At 46.9% G+C, this 23,350-nt stretch overlaps 2 protein-coding genes across 5 annotated transcripts in view; both read right to left on the bottom strand.

The window, feature by feature from the left end:
- Positions 1–853, bottom strand: part of DVL3 (dishevelled segment polarity protein 3) — a 33,694-nt gene extending 32,841 nt beyond the window's left edge. For 2 of the 4 annotated variants that reach the window (XM_058843495.1, XM_058843494.1), the window contains exon 1: positions 556–853. In XM_058843495.1, the coding sequence (XP_058699478.1) occupies positions 556–722 (167 nt within the window). In that variant the 5' untranslated portion in view covers positions 723–853. The remainder of the gene's footprint in view (positions 1–555) is intronic. The other 2 variants (XM_058843492.1, XM_058843493.1) reach the window with 2 other exon arrangements.
- A 3,531-nt stretch (positions 854–4,384) lies between these two features.
- EIF2B5 (eukaryotic translation initiation factor 2B subunit epsilon) lies at positions 4,385–23,081 on the bottom strand. The gene is made up of 16 exons (XM_058843502.1): positions 22,896–23,081; positions 21,635–21,759; positions 21,082–21,267; positions 20,808–20,985; positions 19,535–19,615; positions 18,791–18,868; positions 18,398–18,710; positions 17,598–17,743; positions 17,169–17,304; positions 16,614–16,715; positions 15,861–15,968; positions 14,882–14,972; positions 14,000–14,123; positions 8,753–8,878; positions 7,150–7,260; positions 4,385–6,101 (listed from the first exon to the last, which is right to left on the bottom strand). The coding sequence occupies exons 1-16, from the start codon at positions 23,046–23,048 to the stop codon at positions 6,036–6,038; spliced, it is 2,124 nt and encodes a 707-aa protein (XP_058699485.1). The 5' UTR covers positions 23,049–23,081; the 3' UTR covers positions 4,385–6,035.
- Between the last annotated feature and the right edge of the window lie 269 nt (positions 23,082–23,350).

Below are 23,350 nucleotides of genomic sequence, written 5' to 3'. Positions count from 1 at the left end.
TACGGGGAGGGGGTGACCCTCAGATGGGGATGATGGTCTCCTCCAAGGCACCTCTGGCACCTAAAGCAGGATATCACCAGCTCTCTCAGTGAGAAGTTTAGCATGGAGCAGCTTCTCCAGAGCTGATGCGGGATCCGAGGATGTGGGGCTGTCCCCGGAGGTAGCACCCAGGGACAACGAACCCCAGAGAATGTGCACAGGGGGTTACCACCACCAGCCCCCCACAGGTGAGACCCTGGGGTGCACGAAGGGTGTGTCCCCCCAGACAGAACCTAAGGGGGTCACCACCCCCATCCTCTCCAAGGAAAGGCAATGGGGATGGAGGATGGATCGGGATCCCCCTCCCCGCGCCGGGCACGAGTGGGGCACCTCCCCGCCCCGGGGTCCCGGCCCCGCCGTCCCGGGGCGCAACCGGGGCCGAGGGGCAGCCAGCCCCGGCCTCAGCCCCGTGAGGGGCGGGAGTTCTCCAGTCGCCCCCCACTGCTCCCCGGGGAGCCTCACGGGGCCCGGGCTCCACGCGTGGCCCCGGGGGACCGGGCCCGGGCCCGCTCTCACCCGAAGTCGTCGTCCATGGACTTGAAGTAGAACTTGTAGTTGGGGCGGTTGAGGAGCCCCTTGAAGTCGCCGAGGGTGACGCGCTCGGCCGGGATCGGCAGCTTCACCAGGTACGGCGTCTCCTGCTCGTCCAGGTGGTAAATGATCTTCGTCTCGGCCGCCGCCATGGCGCCCCTGCCCGGCCGCCAGGCCCCCGCCTCTGCCTCCGCCGCCTCCTCCGCCCCGGCCCGGACCCCCAGACCCGGCCCGGCCCCCGCCCGCGCCCCGGCCCGGCCCGGCTGCGGCCTCCGCACGCCCGCTCCCCCCGCGCCCCTTGTTCTCCGGGTCCCAGCGCCGCCCGGCTGCACGGCGCAAGCTCGGCCTCGGCCGGCCCCGCCCCGCCCGCCGTCCCGGCCCCGCCGGAACCGGAACCGGCGCCCCGCGGGGCCGCGGCGCGGAGCGGGACCGACCCCGCACCGGCACCTGCCATGGGCCGGGACCAGGCTCAGCGGGCAGCCCGGGAGTTTGGGCCCAGATCCCGCCACGATGCTGGCCCGCACCCTGCCCCCGAGCCAGATCCCGCATCGATAGGAGACCCCCCCGCTTCGCTGGAACTGACCCTCTCTTTTGGACCTGACCGCCCTTCACACCCATCCACTGTGCCCCGTGGGGGTGCACGGCCCCTGGGACTGCACACCTCCAGCCCCATCGCCCGTGGGTGCGTTGGGATTTATACTTTATAACCACATCCTCCTATCCACAGCCTGGTACTCCCCGTGCACCCACATTCCCAGTGCCAGCTGGCAATATACCTCTCCCAGGCTCCCCACCCCCATTCAGCTTTCACACCCCTGTTACACCCTCTGATGCTGCTTCACACGCAGGGTCGTTCCTGTATCCCACAACCTCTGCTTCTGTCCACACTCCAAGCCTCCCCTTCTATCTGCAGCCCTGGTTCTTTATCACACACCTCTCAGCTTTCCCTGTGCTCCTCACACAGCTATGTGCCCCATGAGTACAGCTTACAAAACATGAGGCATATCCATCTCTACTCTACTCTCCCATGTACAGACCCCTCTGAGCTTCCTGTACTGTGTCTCAGATGGCCACTACACACAGGGACTATCATCCACCCCAGCTCATCTACAGCTGAGGCTTCCCTCTGAACCCCTTGTCACCATCCAACAACTAATCCCAGTACTCAGACCTTTTCCTCACCAAGCAGACTCTTTCCTCTGCTCTTCATGAGCATCCCTTGTTCCACATACCATGGCCTCTTCAACTGGCCACCTTTTGGCTATGTGGTTTCTTCCCATCCTCTATCCCTCCGGACCCCAGCACATTCTTACCTATAGTCATCAGCACTGTGACCCCAGCCCCTAGGACTTGCCTCTGTTCCACAGCAGTCTCAGGCTGTCTGATTTCCCCTCTGCACACCTTGCCAGCACCCAATGGGCACCACGGAACCATCTCCATCAGCAGTTTCCTGGAGCTGTGGCTGAGAGCAGAGCTGGGGTAGATGGAGCTTTGGGAACACCCACCAACAGGAAGGGCAAGAACTGCCTTGCACCGTCCTGGATTAGAAGGAACAAATGCAGAGGAAGCACCACACCGTGGGCCTGCACAGAGCATGAGACTAGATCAGCCCTCAGACTAGACTCCCCTGCTGTAGGAAAAGGAGCCAGAGAGATCCCAGAGGGAACAGAGCCACGTTCCTCAGGCGGGCAGGCAGGCTGAGCTAAATAAGCCTCCTAATGCATGAAATAGTCCTGCAGGCATTGCTAGTTATTACCTGGGCAGCACTGCTAGACTGGGGGAAGAACCTGACATTAAACTGAAAAAAGAGTAAGAATCTAAGGGAAGTCCTCAGGTAAGCAGAAGTTGTAAGAGGTCTGAGACACTCCCGTGTTTCCACATCAGCTCTTGGAAGATTATAATTTCTTTATGCTCGGAGCTCTGTGGTAAAAGCTGGTGTACCTGGAATGAAGAATCCAGGTCAGGAATGGAAAAGTTTAGTTTAAGTTGCTTCTTCCTGGGTCAACCCTGACAGAGCTAATCCTAAAGTCTTTTTGTAACACCTCTCTGCCCCAAAAGCAGGCACATGTAAAAGAATCCTAGTCTGCCCCTGGCAGGGCCACTGTCTCACCCACCTCCCAGCACAGCTGTGGATGCACCTCAGAGCCTGTATTGTACACATTAGACACCTTTGTTACCAGAAGGGCAATTTTCAGTCGTGCTGAGCTCCCAAAGGAGCACATGCAGCTCAGGGGAGCGGTACCACACCCCCCAGGGTAGTAATAGATGAAATCTCATTGCTACAGCTGCCTTTTCTTTTAAAACAGGCCAAGTGACAGAATAGACTCAATGATAGATTGGTTTCACTGCTCACAGAGGCCTTGTGGTGTATGACTCACTAATACAGTGACAAAGAAATTAGCAGGAGGGGATTATGCTGTGCACTCCAAGGTCCTCAAGGAAGAGTTTCTGAACTGCCTGTTAGCTTATTTTTGCAATTATAGCAACTTAAAAATTGCAGCATTGATAACATTGTTTCTCCTTAGAGAGTACAAAGGCTTCAGACATATTTAGTGCACCTTGGAACAGCCCAAAGCAGAGGTGGATGTACTTGAGTTCCATTGCTTACACCTTTAACCAACACCAAACTATTATCTTCTTTTAAAAGGATTACTATTGTTAACTGAAGTTATGGGCTTGATACAGGAATGCCTTTCCTTTCCTTTCCTTTTCCTTTTCCTTTCCTTCCCTTCCCCTTTCCCCTTCCCTCCCTGATGGAAAGTAAAACAACTTGATTATTATAGCCTTAGGAAAATAAAGTACTTATTGCTTACATTGCTCAGAGATGGGCAGCAATGATTCCACATTCAAGATTGCTCTCAAAGGCATTTCTAGTCTTCCAACCAAAAAAACATCTTGACTGAACCAGTAAGAAAGCATCAAGCCCATCCTACACTTCAGCAATGGAGTAAATTCTCCTTTAAAAAGTACCACACATATCAGTAAATAAGGATGCTGCACCATGCCAGAACTCCACCTTGGAGAGTATCAAGTGTCCTAATTTGTTTTCTTTTTGCTACTCTATTCTTGGCATCTGTAAAACTACCCCACCACACACACTACCAGAGCCTGAAGGATATGGCCATAGAGCAACATTCTCCCCTTGGATTTTAACTCCCAGGTAAAAAAGCAGCTCATACCACAAAGTTGGAGCAAAGGAGGAAGGAATGTGGTAAAAACAAAAGTGTAATTGTTACTTGGCAGAAATAATCAAGAACTTCTGGCAAACTGAACTATTTACAGCACTACATGTTAAATTTATTCTTAAGTCATTTTTACCCTGTAAAAGGAAAAAAAAATACTTGAGATGTCCAAAGAAATTTTAAAATAACCAAGTCTTGCCACTGTTTTGTAAATGGTTTTACTAAGGGCTCTGCAGTTGCCTTTCCCCTGCCTCTGCCAACTCCTATTTCCCAACATCAGGAGGGCACAACGCAGGACATATCAGCCATCAAGTCCCATAATGAGAAATTATAACATTTCTTTAAATTTAAGGTTCATCTTTGCAACATAATTCTGTACAAAACCAAACCTCACCCACTTCAGGATTCCAAGTTCGGAAGTTTTAATGGATTGTTCTCTAGTTGCAAACAGGGGTCATGAGTTACCACCAAACACTTTCATTGATTCAGTGCTATGCTGATTTCCTACCTGCCTACTGTGTGCTTAAAATCTGAGAAAAAAGCAGTGTTGAGTTATTTAACTTACACATGAAGCCCTGCTCAGGGGCAGGGACTGGAGACATAAAATTCCAAGACAAAAAAAGGAAAGAAGCTGGTAACACCAGGATAGTTTTTATTTGCTCCCTGAATTAAATATTGGCAGATACAGAAAATTCAGAAACCAACTATTTCCCCAACATTTACAAGACAGAGTTTGCAATGTCAGAAAACAAGGACATTTATGCACAATCCTGGCAACTGATAGTGAGTGCACAAGATGGCCCTGCCTGAACATCAGCTTTTTAGAGGCAGTATCCCTGGTTCCAGCATCCAATGCTGTCCCCTCACTGACAACTGTGGCACCACGGAACGGCCAAGTAAATATCCTGAGTGGGCAGCTCCAGTGCATTTCCCCCTGCAAAGGATTTATTCCATGCTCCTCCTGAAGGGGCAGAGGCAAGGTCAGAACATCCAACAAATAACCCACCTATGAACACAAGCTGATGGTTGTGGTACCCTTTTCACTCTGTTTTTTGAGAGCAGGGGAGAACACAGCACAGTGACACTTCCAAGTAAGCTGTTCTTAAAGGCCTTGCTGCTGCCACACATTGTCTGAGCCAGAGGCACACGCACTCCCTGCTGCCTGCCGAGCTGCTCTGCAGCTGCAGAGCCTCACAGTGGGTTTGCAGCACTTTCCCTGCTGTCTGAGGAAAGTTTTCAAATAAATAAACAGCCATGAAGTAAGCAAGCTTATGTAACTGAAATCATGTGGATACACAGACCATGTGCTGCTGAAGGAAATACCATTCGCTCCTTTTCACACTGGAGCAGGACTTAGTAACTTGCATTCTCCTCAAAGCAGCTGGTGCAGTCAATGCCCCCAGGGCAAAACCCAAGTGTAGTTGGTGCAGTGGGAGGAGCCAGGCACCTCTGCTCCCTTTTCATAAAAAAAAACCAAAAAGACACTTCTCTAAAACATGCCTGCTAAGCTGGGGGCTCAGAAGAATGATATGTGCAGGGTATGGTGATCCATACAGCCATCCACCATCAGCCAACCCTGTGGGGAAGCTGAGCACACATCACCCCCAGTTCTACAGAAACACATGGTTTTACCAACTCCGCTGTGCAATTTGTGTTAGATCCTAACAGGGCAGATGGCAAGAGATTTTCCCTTTTGTAAAGATCACAGAAGTGCCTTCTAGGCTGCAAAATGCCTTGGGCATCCTCAGACATTGCATCTTCTCCAGGCACAAGAACACCTGAATTCTAGTCCTGCACTCCAGACCCTAATCCACATGCTCTTACTCACCAACCTTGCCAGTGTCTCTTCAGCAGGAGTTCCCTTAGCTCCAGAAGCAACAATGACTCCAAATACCTTAGCTGTATGACCACTCTTCCACAACCCTGATGGTTAGGTCTACAGGGGCATCGTATGCATTTGCATCTACTCTCTCCCTTTGTATTAGTAACAAGGACCTCCCAAAAATAGCTTACAGTACATCATATCCAGGCTCCAGAGGGATTTTAGGTATCACCGCCTCCTGCTTTTCCCTTATAGTTTTTATACTGGGTTGCAACATAAGGTGCAAATGAGGGAGGGAGGGAAGTGGCAAAGTTGGGAACACACAACTGAATTAATGATGGGATTGTCAGTCACTTCGATGTCAGGCCCCACATCTACACACCATGCACTGGCATTGATCTTGCCCTGCCCACTTGGCCCAGAAAGGCAGTGAGAGCCTCTTCTCATGCTGAGCCACCGTGTCAGTCTTGGTCGCCGTCAGACGACTCCTCCTCTGCCTCCTCCAGCCACTGGATAAACTTCTGGAGCTGCAGAGAGAATAAGACATAACTGGGTAACAACTGACACCTAAGGGATGCTGGAAATGCTCAACAAATACACTTGTGTGAGTGAGCATCACTGTAATGCACAAGAAAGAGAATGTTTCCAGAACAAACAGAAATGAAGGCAGATTGAGGGAGAGAGATACAATTAGATGAAAAACAACTGGGATACCACAGACAAATGCAGACTGATTAAATTCCTAAAGGAAATTCCTCCAGTCAGACAATCCCTCCAACACTGAGCAAAAAGACAAAAGTTTGATGGCAGCTTCACCTTAGCTGACATGTTAGGAAAACTCTGCTGGGAAAAAAACTTGTCCCTTAGAAACTGCTATTATAAAGGCAGTTCATTTTACATTTTAACTGGGCTTGAACAAGCAGCTGAAAGCACTGCTGACCTATACTAATAGCTGACTTTGCAAAGGTCTTGAACAAAGTTGTTCTTCAGATGGCTTTTTTTCCTCTACTTCTCTTCCAGATCCAGGGAGGAGGACTGGAACAGGGCTCAGCAAAACTGCAGCACAAAGTTCTGCCTGATGGAGGAGGGAAGTTTATATGCTCCTTGCAACAGAAGCCAAATGAAACCACTCAGTACAGCAAATGCTTAGAAATATATGTGAAGGGACTGCTGAGCCAGGAATGAAAGCTTCAAAGGAATTGCATGGGGCCAGCACACAGGGCATTGGCCTAAAGCCCATTGCAAATGGGTGTCGGCTTAGAGAAGCCGTGCTGCTACTCCAGAAAGTGCTGGCCTTGTGCTACAGAGAGCCCACTAGAAACAATCCTCATACTACCTCCATTCCTCATCCAAACAGGATGATTATGGCAGAATGCACAGAAATGTCTGCTCTGGAGAACAAATCTGTGTTGCTTAGTGCACTGGTTTTGTGCAGTGTTTCTTGGCCTCCTATGTGATGGCAGCTGCTCCACAGAAGGTGACAGTGACACCAAACTTCACTTGAAGTTTCTTTCAGCAGCTGTTGTCTGTCTTTCTCCCCCCACTGTGGCCTCTCCCAACACCTTTGTGACTCACCCGTTGGTTCTTACGAAGCTGCTTTCCTTTGTCAGACGTGTCCCGCAAAGAGAACCAATTGAGAATTACATCTTCCTCCAGAATTTCCAGCTGGTAAAATGTCATCAGCACCTGCATCAATTAGAAAAGAGCAACAGGCTCTCTATAAACTCTTTTGGGACTAGCTCACGTCCAAGTACAAAGCTTGCACGTAAGCTGTGTCTCTCAGCTCTGTCTTCACCAGAAGGCACTCAGTCTGCTTCATTTTCCTTCTACTGTTAAAAATAAGCATGATTCTCCCACCAAGCCTTATGTTCCTGACGGATGCTGTGACACATAATGAGTCAAAGTTGAAGCCCCACTAGTTTCAGCTCTGAGGATGCTGGTTAGGACTGAGAGCAGTGGGCAACAAGGGCTCACAGAGGACATCAGTTCAAGATGTAAGTTCTTTTTAAAGCAAACCCAAACACCATGCCCAAAGCAGATCCAATGAGCAACTGATGAAGGCTTACATACAACAGTGACACGTGCAGAGGAGCATGAACCTATCCAGCTCTGCACCCCAGGCTCCCTCCTCCTGCCAGCTCTCTCTTTGCAGGGCCTTATGGCAGGTGACAAAAACAACTGGTCATTCGTCAGCTCAAGCCCCTGCCCCGTGAGCAAGGGGGACACACGATCAGGCTTTCTCAGGATGCTTTGTGCTCAGGCAGAGCAGGCACTTCGCTGTCGGTCTCCTTGCAGCGCAGCACTAACAAAGCTGGCTGCCAACTCTGAATATAAAGTGTCACTTCAATTCCCAGCCTCTAGGGAAACCCAGGCCCCTAGAACAATGGACACATGCCAAACAATTGCTGTAATTCAAGGACATTTTGGCTCACCAAACTGAAGGCTTTTGGCTCCAGTCCTAAGTGCTTTGCCATCAGCTAGAAGCACTGGTAGCATAAGTTAGGATTACTCTTTCTTGAGGAATCAAAGAGTTAAGCAGGCTCTAGGAGAGCTCTTCCGAAACAGACAGGGGCTTCCTGAGTTGATGCTAAAGAAGCCTTGCAATCCAAGTCAAATGCTCTCCATGTGATAGGGCAGACAGAACGCAGGGACAAAATATTTGTGAAGGATGGTGAGGAGGAATATATGAAAATTCTCAGAAGTGGGGAGACAGATAATAAGCCACATGGCAGATTCCCTTTACTCCCAATTTCATAACTAGCTCAGCCTGAATAAAATTCCACTTTTATTCCCAGCTTTTCTGTTTTGCACTCCAAAGTAGGATAAACCATTTAGCAGTGAGATCCCAGGGACCATGGAGAGATAAACTGAGTGAATCTCTGGCCTTGCCTCTTCCAGCGTCACACAACAAGGACATCTATGTTGGAAGCTGCAAAATAATAGCTCCCCACAGGCTGCAGGGTGGTAATTAATACTCACCCTCAGCTGTGCTCCCTCAGAGGCACAGGCAGACACAGAACTTTTTTTGTTTTTAAATAAATTGTTACAGATGGATTTTCTACACACCCTCACCACCAAGACCCCAAAATTCTCTCCCCTAAAGCAGAGAGGTGATTATGTAAATAGGATGCATTCCACTGTGAATCTAGCAAAAAGAGGTTTGGGAGCAGATACTCACTTTAGCTATCGATGTGCAGAGACTGTCATGTTCCAAGAAGAATTCTTCAATGGCACATAAGGCATTCAAGTGATCTGATGCTCGTTTTATGTAGTTCTTAAACAACGGGGTCCAGTTCTTCAACAGCTGCAGGGAGAAAACACAGAAGAGCGCCTGAGCTGAGATGGATGGCTGCACTCAGCCCTGTGTCTCAGCTGTGTTACACCAGGAAAGTGACCCAGGGAAGCATTTTATGAAACCATTCAGCTGACTACGTCAGGTATTTGACCCTTGCTGTCCATGAAACAGATGCTATTGAGTCTCACATGTGAGGACAGAACCCGGTTTTACTAAGATTTCAAGATATCTATTAGCTTTCTTATTTTTGCTTCTCTTGATGGAATACTAGATCATCACAATAAATGTGTTCAATGGAGTCTGGTATTCAAACAAAATCTCTTCACTGCAGACTGATAAGGAGAGATACCTACATGCTACTCAGAGCCTCCCCCCACAGAGCAGCTGACATTTCAGTGGAATTTTCCTTCAAAGCAGAAGGACAAATAAGGCAACATAGAAAAAGATAATGCCAGGTTAATTACCAGCTGAGTAGAAGTGAACAGTGAAAAACAACCACCCCTAAAACAGGAACACGTCAGAGCAGCCCCTAAGTGCAAATCACACATTTGCTGTGTGCCCAGAGGCTTGTTTGGATCCTGAAGCCTGCTGCAGGGAATGGGTGGAAAGGATGAAGGGCAAGAAGTTGTTACACTATTAGTTGTTCTCTCCTCCAAGGCTTATTTTTCTTGAAGTTTTAAGTTTAATAATTTTAGTGCTGCCTCTTCAAACTATTTCTGAGTCTCCCACAGCTCCTTCCCTTGTTGTACCTATCTGGGAAATATGCAGCAGGGAGCTCTGCAAAGCAGCACAAAGTGACCTGAATCTGGGATAGGAGATAATACTTAGATCCCTGTCCATAAAAATTTTAAAAGGTATCAGAACTTGGATAAGATACAAAAATTCTTCATTGGCCACATCATGACCTCACCACCCTGCAAAAACATCGTAGGAAATTAAATCAGAGTTCCACATCTTTTTAAATGGAGTAATTCAACAGCAGGCAATCCTGAAACTATACCCCTGGCATGCTTGCACAGATACACTGGTTTGCTGTGCCTTCAGCAGTGTCTCCTTACAGAACACATCTGGTCTGTTTTGAAGGGAAACTGGCAATCCACAGGGGCTTGGGGTGTGATGAAGAAGCTTTTAGTCACCTACATTTGGGGTTAATCAGCATTATACTGTCCGGGATAACTGTTAACAGGCAGTAGACCTGACAGAGGGAGAGCACCAGGCTGGTGAGGACTACCAAAGGTAGCCTGAGCTAGGAAACAGTGCTCCTCTGCTCAGTAGTACTGCACTCAATCACCTCTTCAGACACATTTGTTATGCAACCATGCTAGAATTTGTGTGCCTCAAGCAGAAACAAAGAAGAGGATTAGTACAAACAAACAAAATGTGCAGTGGTACATTGGCTGGTTTAAGGAACAACAGTAACAGCATAGAATGATCCTGATCATCATAGTATCACAATAAAACAACTGAGGGTTCTGTGGCATATTTACAGGAGGTACTTTAGTGTTTAGCAAAATGCTTAATTTTCCCTCCTCTACAACCATTTCCTCATTCTTATTATTCTTTGGAATCTTCACCTCCACTGCAGTAAAGCTACTGAGTTCTTTCCAGGCTAAGAAACACTTTGTAATACCTTTCTATTAACACCTTTATATCATAAGCAGGCACAAATCTAACCAGAAGCTATTGAGTTTCTGAAAGGAGGTTATTTGTAAAGAAAACACGCACAACCCCACGACTCAATTCAGTGTGCCTGCTGCTGGAAAAGGGAAAGAAGTAAAAATATACTATGTCAAGTTGTATTGCACTGTAACTGGTGCTAATGGGGATAGTAGGGCTCAGCCCCACAGAGCCCCTAGGAAAAACATCCTCTAAGCCTGTATGACCAGAGAGGCTATTTTGGGAGTTTCATGAAAATCTAAACTGGAGAATTAGAAGCTTGCAATGTGGAGTTGATGAAACACTGAAAATTTGGAAAGTTACCTGACAGAGAGGCCTATGGACAATATCACAATTTTTCAGATTTGACTCTACACAGGTAATTCCTCAAAACAATCTACAATTTGGAGAAAGCAATGAGATTTCTCTGACAGGTTGATTCATTTTTCATCAAATCTGGTCAACAATATTCCAACAACTTCAAAGAGGTTTGTGATCCAGCTCTCTTGTCAGAAGGACAGTCTCAACACCAAGATCATTTTATACCTACCACCAGCACAGAACACCATCAGGAAGTATGTGCAAAACATGATGGACAAAACTGTAATTCCAGCCTGTCAGACCACAACAGCAACTGTGCTAATCACCATAAATGGCTTCAGTGAAAGCAGAAATCCATTTGGTCCCCAAATAAGCAATCCCACAGTGTGTTCACATGCACACAATTACAGAATCCCAGATCTGGGAAAGGTTTATAGCTCTAGGAAAGGTCTATTTCTGCACCTTCTCTCCTTTACAGTTTGTACAAGAACTGAACGAGATGCCTGACATACATCAAACTGGATATCTCTATTTCTCAAGCCTCCATGTTTCATCTGAAAAAACTACCCACAGGAATATCCTTTACCAGATGCTTGTTTCCTAAAATTGCTGCAACACTTTAGAGCATCATGCTCAGGGGCTCATCAGCACTTCAGACCACATACTGTGGTTTCACGTCAAACCATACATCACAACTATGGCATTCCCACCATTTCCCCTCCTGAGCTGCCTGGGACTGCTCTGACATAGGTTTTACATAAACAACCCATCTTAATTCAGCATTTCTTGGTTAGGGTTGAGCTACAAAGAGAGTGAGAAACATAAAAAGGCCTATAAGGTTCAGTGGGCTTCTGATACCCATCACTCTCAGAATGCAGGTAGCCTCAACTCACACAAAATAACACTTTTCCATAACTACTCCATCATGAGCAGCTCTCAGCCCAAAACTGCTATTGCCTGAGGCAGTTTTAGCTGCAAACTTCAGCAGCAACTGCTTTCATTATGTACTAACCAAATACCAAGCCTGGGCTTGGGATTTGCAGACTGAAAATAAGAATTAGTAAATTAATGTACTTTTTGCTAACCAGGGAATCGGAAGCTGCAGAGAAGCCACTGTTCCAGATGCTGTACAACTTCTGCCCAAAGAATGGGTCTTTTCAGAGCACTGCTGGTAAATACACAAAGCTGCTGCCTCAGAAGACCAGTGATGTGTGTTTAATAAGCCTTTTTAGGCTGGTTCATTACATCTATTAGAGGTGTATCTCATCCCAAATACTGGGTTATTGTAACAGTGACAAACATCATGAGTGCAAGTGAACACACCTGTACCTCACCAGGACACTGTTCTCCTGCTGAATGCAGTGCAGAAAGTCAGGACAGCAATCCTGAACACAGTGGAGGCATCATCTGAGGCACAAACTGTCCCAGAGAAGGATTCTCTAGGAAACTTCTTGGTTGTTCTTTACAAGGGAGAATCTGGAGAAACTGGCTGCCATGATGTTCTGTTGGTTTGACACCTGGCTTTCTTTGATAAATCTAAGGGTAATTTGTACTTCATAAATGAACACAATTCCCTGCCTAGACAAATGCCACCATGACATGACACATGGCCACTCTAAACATTACAATTTGATTATTACTACTTCTCAGTTAAGGTGAGCTGACTTGCTCTTTCTGCTGCTAAACATAAGCATTAGCTTTCCTTTGATGAAAAATATATGGACAAAGTTACGCAGAGAAACTTTTCATGTACTACCATTGTCTTCAGCTTCTAGGGGTTTGGGGTAATTACACAAAACTTTATGCATTTATATGTTTCATCCCAGACTACAACATCTTCTGACTGGGTGCTGCAGTGAAATTCTCCTTTACTGCTCATGCTAGAGTAGGAGCCTAATCTGAGAGACCAAGAGATGGCATATCCCAGTTGGGATAAAAAAAATCCCACTATTCTATATAGCTACCAACTCCACACAAGCTGTTGTCTAGATGTACTGCTTTCCACCTAGAATCCAACACGTGCTCCAACATTTTCTTCAGTCCTCCTCCTTCAATTCTCTTTTTCTAGGACAGGACATGCTATTCAAGAAAACAGTCTGGAAAAATGAACAAAAGCAAGCAGAATTTAAACAGAGTGAGCAGCAAAATCTCACTAAGCCATCTGAAGAATAGATCAGTTTACACGGATGTTTTCTGCAGAAGGCATCTCCACATGTCCAAGAGGTGAATTAAGTAGCATTCTTACACCTACACAAAGGAGAATTAGTTTTCCATCTTTTCCCATCAATTGAAAGCACATACTTCCTCAGAGAAAAGATTATGAGGAAGTTCAGTGTTCTTTTCAATCTCCTAAAAAAAAAAAAAAAAGTAGTCCTAAAAAATTGAAGTAGTCTGCCCCAGACATGTGTCAGACCTATTCATTCTGAAAGAGCATCTTCAGAATCTGTAGAGTTTGCAAAGTCAAATAGATAAATGGACAAAGAGACAAAAATACTACAATGACTTCAGCTTGGGTGAACAAAACCATTAAGAGAAAACTGCTTTTAAAAACAGATCCTACCCTATTTTGTCTGCCATAAGGCAGGAAATTGAAGTTGGTACACCCAACTATACAACCCATCTCCCTAGAAAGAAAGCAGAACTTTATCTTTGCACAAGGACTACGATATCATGCCTTTACATTTGGCTTAAAAAAAATTGTCACCAATTACAGGATGCAGACAAGGAAGACCTCGGAAAGGATCTCACTGGGATCCCCACTGTGCTCCCCACTGTCCCAGGCACAGGACTTGAGAGGGTTTAGAACCACATTGCTGGAATGCAAGCCTGTAAAGACATCTCTACCAGACCTTCTCTTTTCTCTTTTACAAATGATGCACTTCTACTGTCTCACACAGGCAACAGAAATAACCACAGGTATTGAAGTAGAGCTCCCACACCTGCAGTCTCAGCTGAGCTCGGTCAAGCAGGAACAACAGTTTCAGTTCATTCTTACTTCTACAGAAGACAAAGAGGCTCATGAACTCAAGGAGTTCAAGTGGCTCCAGGCTTAACCAAAGAGATTTCTCAGACAGGAACTACCTGGGGCACACAGAGAGACTGCTACACATTAGGAGACAAGCCCAAGGAAGAGTCAAACAGAGCAGGACTCACAGGAAGTAGTGCTGAGAAATAGTTCTGGGAGTCCAGGTTTGCATCCAGCTGCTGCAGTGGGAACTCCAGGATCACTTTACTGAGCACCTGCATCATCTCCTTCAGGCCAATATTATATGCATACCTACAATGAAAAAGGCAAAAACCCCATAACATTTGGCTATTCACAGAGATAGAGTAGTAAGTCTCATTTTCATCTTCTCAACCTATTTTTTGTTTATTTGGTTTTGCAAATATTCAGACAATAAAATCACTTTATCACTGATTCATCAGGCCCTGCATAAGTCCTGAAAATCTGTTTTCACAACTGGAACAAGCTGCTGCAGGGACAGCACCCTCACATTTACCAGAGTGCTGTAGGAATGCTCTTTCACAAATAAAGGCCCACAGGTTTAGATTTGACAAACACTAGACAAAACGCACTCTGATTATGTGTTCTAGACTTGCTGCTGTAAAAATACTGTGGACAAGCCACACCATAGTACAGCCCCAGCTGCAGGCAGGTGGCTGAATGCTGCAATGCCCAGAGCAGCACACCCTGCATGAAATTCCAGGCAGTCGTACCAAGAACTGGCTTGTTCTCTTCAGTCCACAGTTATTTAGCAGCAATTCCATCTCTTGTTACAGAGAAGGGGCAGGAAAAGCCTAACCACCAAGGATGCTAGACATGCAGCTGGTGCTCTCCATCAACTCCTGTTGTCATTCAGTCATGATGTCTAAGCTGCATTTCTCATGCTCCATACTGATAAAATGTCTAACAATGGGCATTCACATGGTTTCTCCTCTTCTTTTGACATGTCTGCTGTCAATCCCAACTGTTCAGCATAAGGAACAATATCCCTAAGGATGCCCCAAGGATGCTTAAGGACATCCCCAACTCACTTGAGGGAATTGATTTCCAGGACCAGGTTGTCACAGGAAATGTTTTCTTCTTCACCCCTTTGTAACGTACCCAGAACCTCATTCTGGAAAACTAATGAAAGAAAGGACAGGCAGTTAGACTTGAGGCAAAAGCACAGCTTCTTCAAACTGCTCATTACTGAAGGAATGATGCCCTTCACAAAAAAAGCATTCTGACACAGATGTCTATTTGTTCTCTGTAAGCTGACACAAACCCACAGCAACTATACTTATAAATAGTGGGATATAATTCAAACAAAGGAAACCACCTACTAAATATCATTGATGTATCCACAGAAACCAGTACAAAGCTATTTACCTCTGCAGCCTTTTAGAGAAGACTCTGTTATACTTTCACAATCTAGCCTTTCCTATTCAGACAAACCTCATCTTCCCATAATTGAAAGCATTAATTCAAATCTAAAATTTATTGGTTTCATTTCCTTTGTGGTGATATTCCAACATGAGAAAGTTTTTGAGTTTTTCCAATTTGGCCTGAATCTCTTTCAAATCCAGATAAGCTTAACACAACAAAACAGAAAATCAAAGCATCTCTGCCAAAAGAGGCAGCTCCTACAAGGACATTTGTTTCTCCAGAATGATTACAGTACTAAGCTGTCCATACAGAGAAACTCTGCTGGACCTTCCCATAGTCTCTAAAATTAGGCAATGGCACTGCCATTTAAACAGACAACTCAGGGAGGTCTCTTTCATGAAGGTCCAGTGATGAGGATGAGAAAGATGGAGGCTCTTTGTCTAGTTTCTCACCCTTGACTGCCTTGGGTTAACCCAGTAGTGATACGGGGAATACTGAAGAACTCTGTAGAAAACGCAGGAAGTGAGATCAGGAAACAACGTAGCATAGAGATGCTCGAATTTTCCCGTACACCCAGAGAAAGCAGCACAAACCTCCCACACTGCATTATCTACCGAGTCACTGTACTTCTTTAGCCCCTCTCACCTTTGATGTCATCCAGCTGAGGGGAAGCTGCCCGACTGTCTGGCTCTTCAGAGCCCATGCTCAGGTCACTGTCAGATTCGCTCTCTTCCTCTGAGTGCATAACTGGGCCTGAGGAAGGAGAAGATGCAGCATTCAGCACTAAAAAGCTGCAACTATCACATGCCATGAGGAACCAGCTGTCCCAGGGACTTCCCAACCAAGTCAGCAACTATCTGTCCTTGCAAGGAAGCTTCTATTTACAGGTCCAGATAATTATATTCGTTGCAGAGGGAACACTACAGCTGGCACTAGGATAATGGGATTTTTTGGGAGTCTGCAGGCAGACAACAAAGGACAGGGACAGAAGCAACTGCATTTTGCGCAGACTGCTGACTCATAGTGGAGCAATGTCAGCAGACCCTGCCACTGGCAGGAAGAAAGCCAGCAGCACCTTGAATAGCCAAAGCATATTCCCATCTGAGGGAGGGCCTGGTGAGTGACCCATAGTGCAGCATTCCCAGCACAGACAGCTCTGTGTGTTAGTGTAAGGCAAATATCTAACAAACACCTTCCACAGAGCACAGGTAGAGAGAATCTGTTCCATGACCTGCTTTTACCTCTCACCCTCCCTCCACACATAGCTGTTACATGGAGCCAGTCTGCTTCACAAAGCTCAAGTCCTGCTCTAGACACCACCACCAGCATCCCACTCGGCCAGTTTCCCCAACACATGCTTGTCTGTTCACCTTCAGGTGACCACACTAAACTTCTCACCCCATAGGCTTTGTCTCTGCTCTTCTTCATCCTCTTCATTCTTGTCATCTGCTTTCCAGAGATAGCCTCTGCCTTCTGAGCCTACATCCTTTTTATTGTAACCTGAAAAAGAATCAGCAATCAGAGTGTGGATGTACTGGATCTGCTTACAGGCAAAGCTGAAATAGACTGATATAACCTGCATATTACTGCCCCTAAATAGCCTTCATCAAGAAGGAGCTGGAATTCCTGCAGATGCATATGGGTTTCAGCTTGGATTTTCTCACATGCTTTGACAAGTGACTTACTCCTTCCTACAGCAGCAACATTTGGCAGATCATGTTTAGATCCCTTGACAAACCCACACTGTAGCAACAGTATTTCACAAGGACAAAGCCCTTGGACACAGCTGAGTATCCTTGCTTGCCCTGATGAGAACATATAGGTTCCAGGTTGAATGAAGCGCTAAGCACCCTGGCCCTGCAGTGTCTGGCATGGGGCTGGTAAAGATCCCAAAAGACCACATAAGACAAAACCTTCTGCATAGCTTTAGTGCATGGAGACAGACTCTCATACCTTTCAATTTCACTTTGCTCTCCTTGTTTACACCAGAATCATCGCTGAACTGGTCATCGTCCTCTTCCTCCTCATCTGGGGGGTGCAGAGAGATCACTGTGCCCTCAGAGAGAGTAATGCCAGGACCTACTACTACCTGAAAATATGTGAGACATATCTTAATGAAAAACACTCTGACTGGCCCTTGTACTTCCACCAGTACCTCCTCCAGACAAGCTGTCCCTAACAAGTATAACTGAAGACATCAGCATGGGTACATTTATACTATACTGTCCCAGCCAAGCAAAGGGAAGAAAAGGGTAGGAGCAGTAGCACAGTTTCCACCTCTGCAAAAAGACTTGGGGCAGCCCTGTGTTCTGGAATAGTACAGTGTAAGATGAGTAACCTACCAAGAGAGGCAGAAAGCAGAACAGACATAAATCAGCTCACCTGAGAAGACAGGACACAGCGGGGCTTTAGCTTTACTTTCTCCTTCACTTCAGCCTCATCACAGACAACAGAATGGTTAATCTCCACGTTATCTGCTACGTGCACTCGGTCCCACAGAACAGCTCCATCCAAAGTGACTTTATCACCTGTTATACACCAAGTACAAATTCGTTAAGGAAGGCTGTCTGGTGCTCTCTGACACTGCTGAGTCCACTAGGAAGCATCTTACTGACTCCCAACGCCCTTGATGCATGATGGATGTTAGACAACGGCAAAATTTACTTCAGAGGCCTACATCCACTTCTTACCCAAAGTTGAAAGACAAATTTGTTCCCTACAGAGAATTGAAAGTGACAACTGACATCTCAGTTTTGGACAAACACAGCCAATTCACAAAAAAAAAAAAATAGAAAATCCAGGCAAGGCAAAGAAGGAGTGAGCTAGGAGGGAGCAAGGTTAGGAGTGAGCTGCTAGGAAACAGCTCATGAAAATGGGGACAGATGTCCCTTATTTACAGGATGTTGGTGGTTGATAACTTTAGATCAGTAAAGATCATGCGTTCTCTGCTGCTGAAATACCTCATTTGCATGAAGTACTTTCCAGCTTCATTATGGTACCCTGAAAACTTTAATCTATTTCCTCTACTAGTAAACCAAGATTTTCTCCTTTCTCCCCATTAGCAATCAATCAGAACCCATATATCATCCTCTCTCAGTGCCAAACTCACTTTAAAAACTGAAGTTCAACAAATGTGTGTCCTGGCCTGGCAAGGCTGGTACATCCCTCATTCTTGCACTCACCTATCCTACAGTTCTGCCCAATAACGCTGTTGGTGATGGAGCAGTTGCTGCCAATGACTGTTCCCTGCCCGATGAGCACATTCTCCTCCAGCACACTGCCGTGGCCAAGGCTCACGTCCACCCCTCGGTAAATATTGTGTTTAGAGTGGGTGTAACTCTGGTTCTTGTCATCAGTGAAGTTCATCTCTGGAGTGAGAGGATAAACCCAGCGCCGGATGATGTCAGAGCACACAGCTTCGTACATCAGTAGGTTGCATATATGAGCACCATACTCTTCTGTTGTTACATGCATATGGATCTGGTTCCCCAGGACCTGGGAGAGAGGCAGGAGCACATCAGAAGGTTCTCTAAGGCAAAGTAAGAGGATCTCCCTTGTAACAACCCTCTCCTTACCTCCTCATTCACCAACAGACCACGCACAAAGTCATCCCGTGTCTGGTAGTCAAAATTGTCTGTGAACAGTTCAGCCACCTGCCAGGAATAAAGTACATGGAAATAACACAGAGTCAAATTATACAATATAGGAAAGTGATGGTCTTGTCTTGAACAAAGCTCTGACTCCTTCTGCTAGGAATATTGACCCTCCCATCTCCTCCTGAATCCATGAAGAGATTCTGGTTTTCAAAAGGGGTAAGACATTGCTTTACCATTTCCAAGCAATTTGCCCAGCCTCACTTTGTAGTTTCACCCCCAAAGGAAGGCTGTGGACAAACTTTATCAGATCTGGAAGATATGTTACTGACCCTTAGCTGGAATAACCATGAATGTTACCCTATCATAGTACCAGCTTACATGTACTGACACTTCTCCACAGCACAGCCACCACCTCTGCTCCACAGATGTTAATTCTACCAAAGTGAAATCACATTTTTTCTGAAATAGTTTCATTCTGTGCCAAATCAGACAGTCTCTGGATGCATCCACCATGTATTTCTGCCTGGGCTTGAGCAGCGGATGCCATAAACAGACTGAGCCTCCATGTGTTCCACACAGCAGCACCACATGATCACCCAGGCCCTCAGCTCAGACAGTTGTTTTCCAAACCTGGTACTCAGGCCACACAAAGCCCCTGCACACCACTAGTACCAAGGGAGCAGTGCAGACTGATTTTTGGATCCTTGGAAGGGCAAGGCTCACCTGTGGAGAGCAGATGCTGATATGACAATCCAGCAAGTCATGGCGCACCTCGACATTCTCAATAGAGTTCTGGAACAGACTCTGATAGAGGAAAAAATTCAGATGACCTGAGTGCCCCACGCAGTACTGAACCCCAAAAGCTTCTATAAGCCAGGGGCAGTATTGACTGAATTATTAAACTAGCTGAAGTTCTGAGAATCAGAGAAATCTAGAAACTACACTAAACCCAATCTTAGCAAGCACAGACTGGTCACACAAAGAGTTGAGTGTCTGCCAGCAGAGACTGCCCCTGCCCTTAGAAAGTGCAGGCCTCCCAGAAACAGCTTGTACTTCCAACAATCACTTTTCTTCCAGGAGGCTCCTTACCTCAGTCTCTGGGAGCTACAACTGTACAAAAGAAAAACACTGATAAAGCTAAATACAATTTTTACAGCTGTGGGTCAGTTTTGTGTTGCTGGGTTTTGTTTCTTTTGGTTTTTCCTTTTTGGTTTCCTACAGTGATTTGTACTTCCATTTGAAGACATGAAATAACCTCTTGACTACTGATTTGGGGATGAAAATATTATACAAACACAGCTTTAGTTCTGAGTTGAAAAAAAAATCTGGTCCATCTATCTCATTGAGAAAGTGCCTCCACAGACATTTACTGCATTAAGTCAACAAACAGGTAATAGGAGGTACCACTCCTTGCAGCTCTGTAATTCCACCCCAAGTCAGGCTCAACAACACTTCAAAAAGGAAAGGGTTGTTAAACACTGAAATGGACTGTCCAGGGAGCTACCGGTGTCCCATCCCTGGAGGTGTTCAAGAAATGACTGGATGTGCCATGGTCTAGTTGATAAGGTGGTGATCAAAGGTTGGACTCTCTGATCTCAGAGGACTTCTCCAACCTAAATGATTTGGTAAAAATAGTCTGTGTATGGTAGAGGTATATGCACCCCAATTTGGGAACCCCTGCGATAGCACAAATAATCTCATTTCCTTGTTTTACATCATGGAAAGGAAATAAAGGGTAAAACCTGAACTGTGAGAAGTACATCTGCCTCATGTTCAAACTGGAATGAGTCACAAACGTGTGTCCCAGCATGATTTCACCAAGCCTCAAATAAAGATTAAGGGGGAAAAAGCCAGTTTACCCCAAGTTACTTCCTATCATCTGCTCCTCCAATAGGAGCAGCTAGGACAGTTCCCCAGCCCTCATTCAAGGAGGATCTCCTTGGGTGGGCTGCTTCACTACCACAGTCCTTTTCCACCTGCCAGGTTCCAGACGCACCATAGGAAAGCGGAATCGTTTCAGCCCCTGCGTTCTCTGGTAGTGAAGGACACGGTTTGTGGCACTGTCCATGGCAATAACAATGTCATCCTCCTTGCACCTGGCATGGTGGCCAGGCGAGGACTCCTTGAATATCATCGTCATCACAGACACATTCTTTTCCATCTTGCGACGTAACCTGAAAAAGGAGGGCAGAACTATGAGAACACTCCTCAGAGAGCTACAGACCACAGACTCAGCACACCAGGCAAGCGTTCACTCTTCCAGCACCTACTTGTGCTCTTCCAGGGCTTTGGATATATTGAAGTTGGACACCACATCGCCAGTGACCAGGATGAAGTCGGAGCGAACGAGGGACTTGGCATCCACGTCTCGCAGCACGTCACCAAGGGAGCGGTACAGGTCCGAGGTGACAAAGCGCACCGTGTTGGGAGACGTGTGCCGGCACCACTTGGATTTTCTGGAAGAAGGAAAAAAACCATCAGGAATGCATAAAGAGGCTGTTCCTACCAACACACTAGGACACAGTGTCCCAGTGCATGCCACACCTCTAAGGGGATGCAAGGAGCATCCTGTGACAGTGAGCCTGATATTGCCAGGCTCAGGTACACTCAGAAGGTGAACTGAGGAGCAGTCCCACAACACTCAACTCTCAACAAACTGCACAACCACCCTCCTATACAGCAGGAATAGTCTTTTCTGAAATAGGAGACCACTGCTGAAAGGGTGCCTCTTACAGTTTTCATAAGAATCAGTGAGGCCTTTGAGGCTTGTTGGAGGGTAGATGAATACTTTCCATGATAAAACTAAAAAGAAGATATTCTTACTGCAAATGCTCTTTTATCTCAGCTGACTTCCAACAGCAGAAAACAAAGGTTTCTTCCACTCCAGTTGCTGTTAGGAACTCCAAGGTATAGTCAATCATAGCCACATTTGCCATAGGTAAAAGAGCCTGAAAAAATAACAAAACCAAAAAAACATACAGATAGCTGAACAAACACCCAATGCCCCAACATCAGCAACAGCCCTTTCAACCTGGGGATATAATGTGATCAATAGTGCCAGAAACATAACGCAAGTAACCGTACCAGGTTTTATAAAAATGTTTTACAGTTGATCTAAACAGTAAGAGCTAATTTGTGATCTTCTAGGGGCAGATCCTCAATTCAGAAAGAAAGGCATAAAAATAGGAAGTTATCACTGAAAACTGTTCAAGAAGACTCAGATAAATGACAAAGACTGGGAAAAAAAACAACAAAACAGTGCTGATTCCCTGACTCAGGCTTTACCTGCTTCAAGAAAAACCTGTCAGACATGAATGATGAAGCCACAGGAATATGAGTGTCCAGAATTAAACAAGCGGAAAAAAACCCAACCTAAAGTGAAGTAAGTACTCTCTTGACTTGAAACTCAACTCACACTTTTAAACTGAGTTACTGAGTCACACCTGAGTGATGCCATACCATTCCTTAATTCATTCTTGGTGCTGTTTCATTTCAGGCCTGAGCTCGCGTGTATAATTACAAGCACCACCAACACTTCATCAGCAAATGAGGTAAGATAATTGTTCAGACTTAAAGTCTCCAGATGGTTTTCGTGTTCCTTTAACACACAGCCTTTTGAGTTGGATAATTAAAGTACTACCCCCATCCATTTTTCTGGCCATATTCTTTAATGCGTTACAGCTGGCAAGGGCCAAGATTTCGTTTCTTCCCTTTATCAGAAACAAGCCTGTCCAAACCCGCTGCCAGTCCTGCACCAGCCACAGACGAGGAGCCAACAGCGCAGTTCGCCAGGCCATATGGAAAAGCGGACAGCACCAAGGCAGCAATCAGATCCTCGCCGCCTCTCCAGAGGGGATGGAAACTCCCACGGGCGAGAACTGTCGGAGCGCGGGAGGGCGGGACAAGCCGCGGCGGGGGCTGCCCGAACCCGGGAGGTCGGGGAGCCTCGCCCCCTCCCGACCCAGCCCGGCCTCTCGCCAGATCCCTGCCCACCCCGGCCTCCCGGGGACGGTGCACACCGAGACAGGCGGCCCCGGAGGCACCGGAGCGGCGCAGGCAGCAGCACCCAGAGGGGATTTCTCACCCGTGGCCGGTCCTTGGAGATCGGGAAAAAGCGGCGGTTGAAGCTGTCGGCGACCAGCACAGCCTGGAGCGGCGGCGGCGGCTCCTCCTGCGGGTCGGGGCCGCGGGCGGACCCCCCGCTCGCCCCGCGCCGCGCGGTACCGCGGGCCGCCATCGCCGCACGCGGCCGCCGCCGCTTCCGCTTCCGCTCGCGACGGGAGCGGCAACGGGCGCCCGGCGGGGACACAACAGCGCGGGGCGGCGCGTCCCGGCCGCAGCGGGGCGGGAGCTGTTCCTTGGCTCCCCCTCATCTCGCCCCTCCCGGCATCACCTCCGTGGAGAAGATCCGCCGTTGCACGGCCTCAGGAGCGGGGAGAGGCGTTTCATCGCAGTCTCCCGAGGAGGGAGCGGGGGTAGAGCAGCGCAGCTCTCTGCCATAGCCGGGCACCCCGTTGTCACACTTCTGTCCCTCCACGT

Source organism: Poecile atricapillus, chromosome 8 (genome assembly GCF_030490865.1).
Source record: "Poecile atricapillus isolate bPoeAtr1 chromosome 8, bPoeAtr1.hap1, whole genome shotgun sequence".
Classification (NCBI taxonomy): domain Eukaryota; kingdom Metazoa; phylum Chordata; class Aves; order Passeriformes; family Paridae; genus Poecile; species Poecile atricapillus.
Note: the sequence above shows the minus strand (reverse complement) of the source record. Positions and strands in the feature narration are given on the sequence as shown.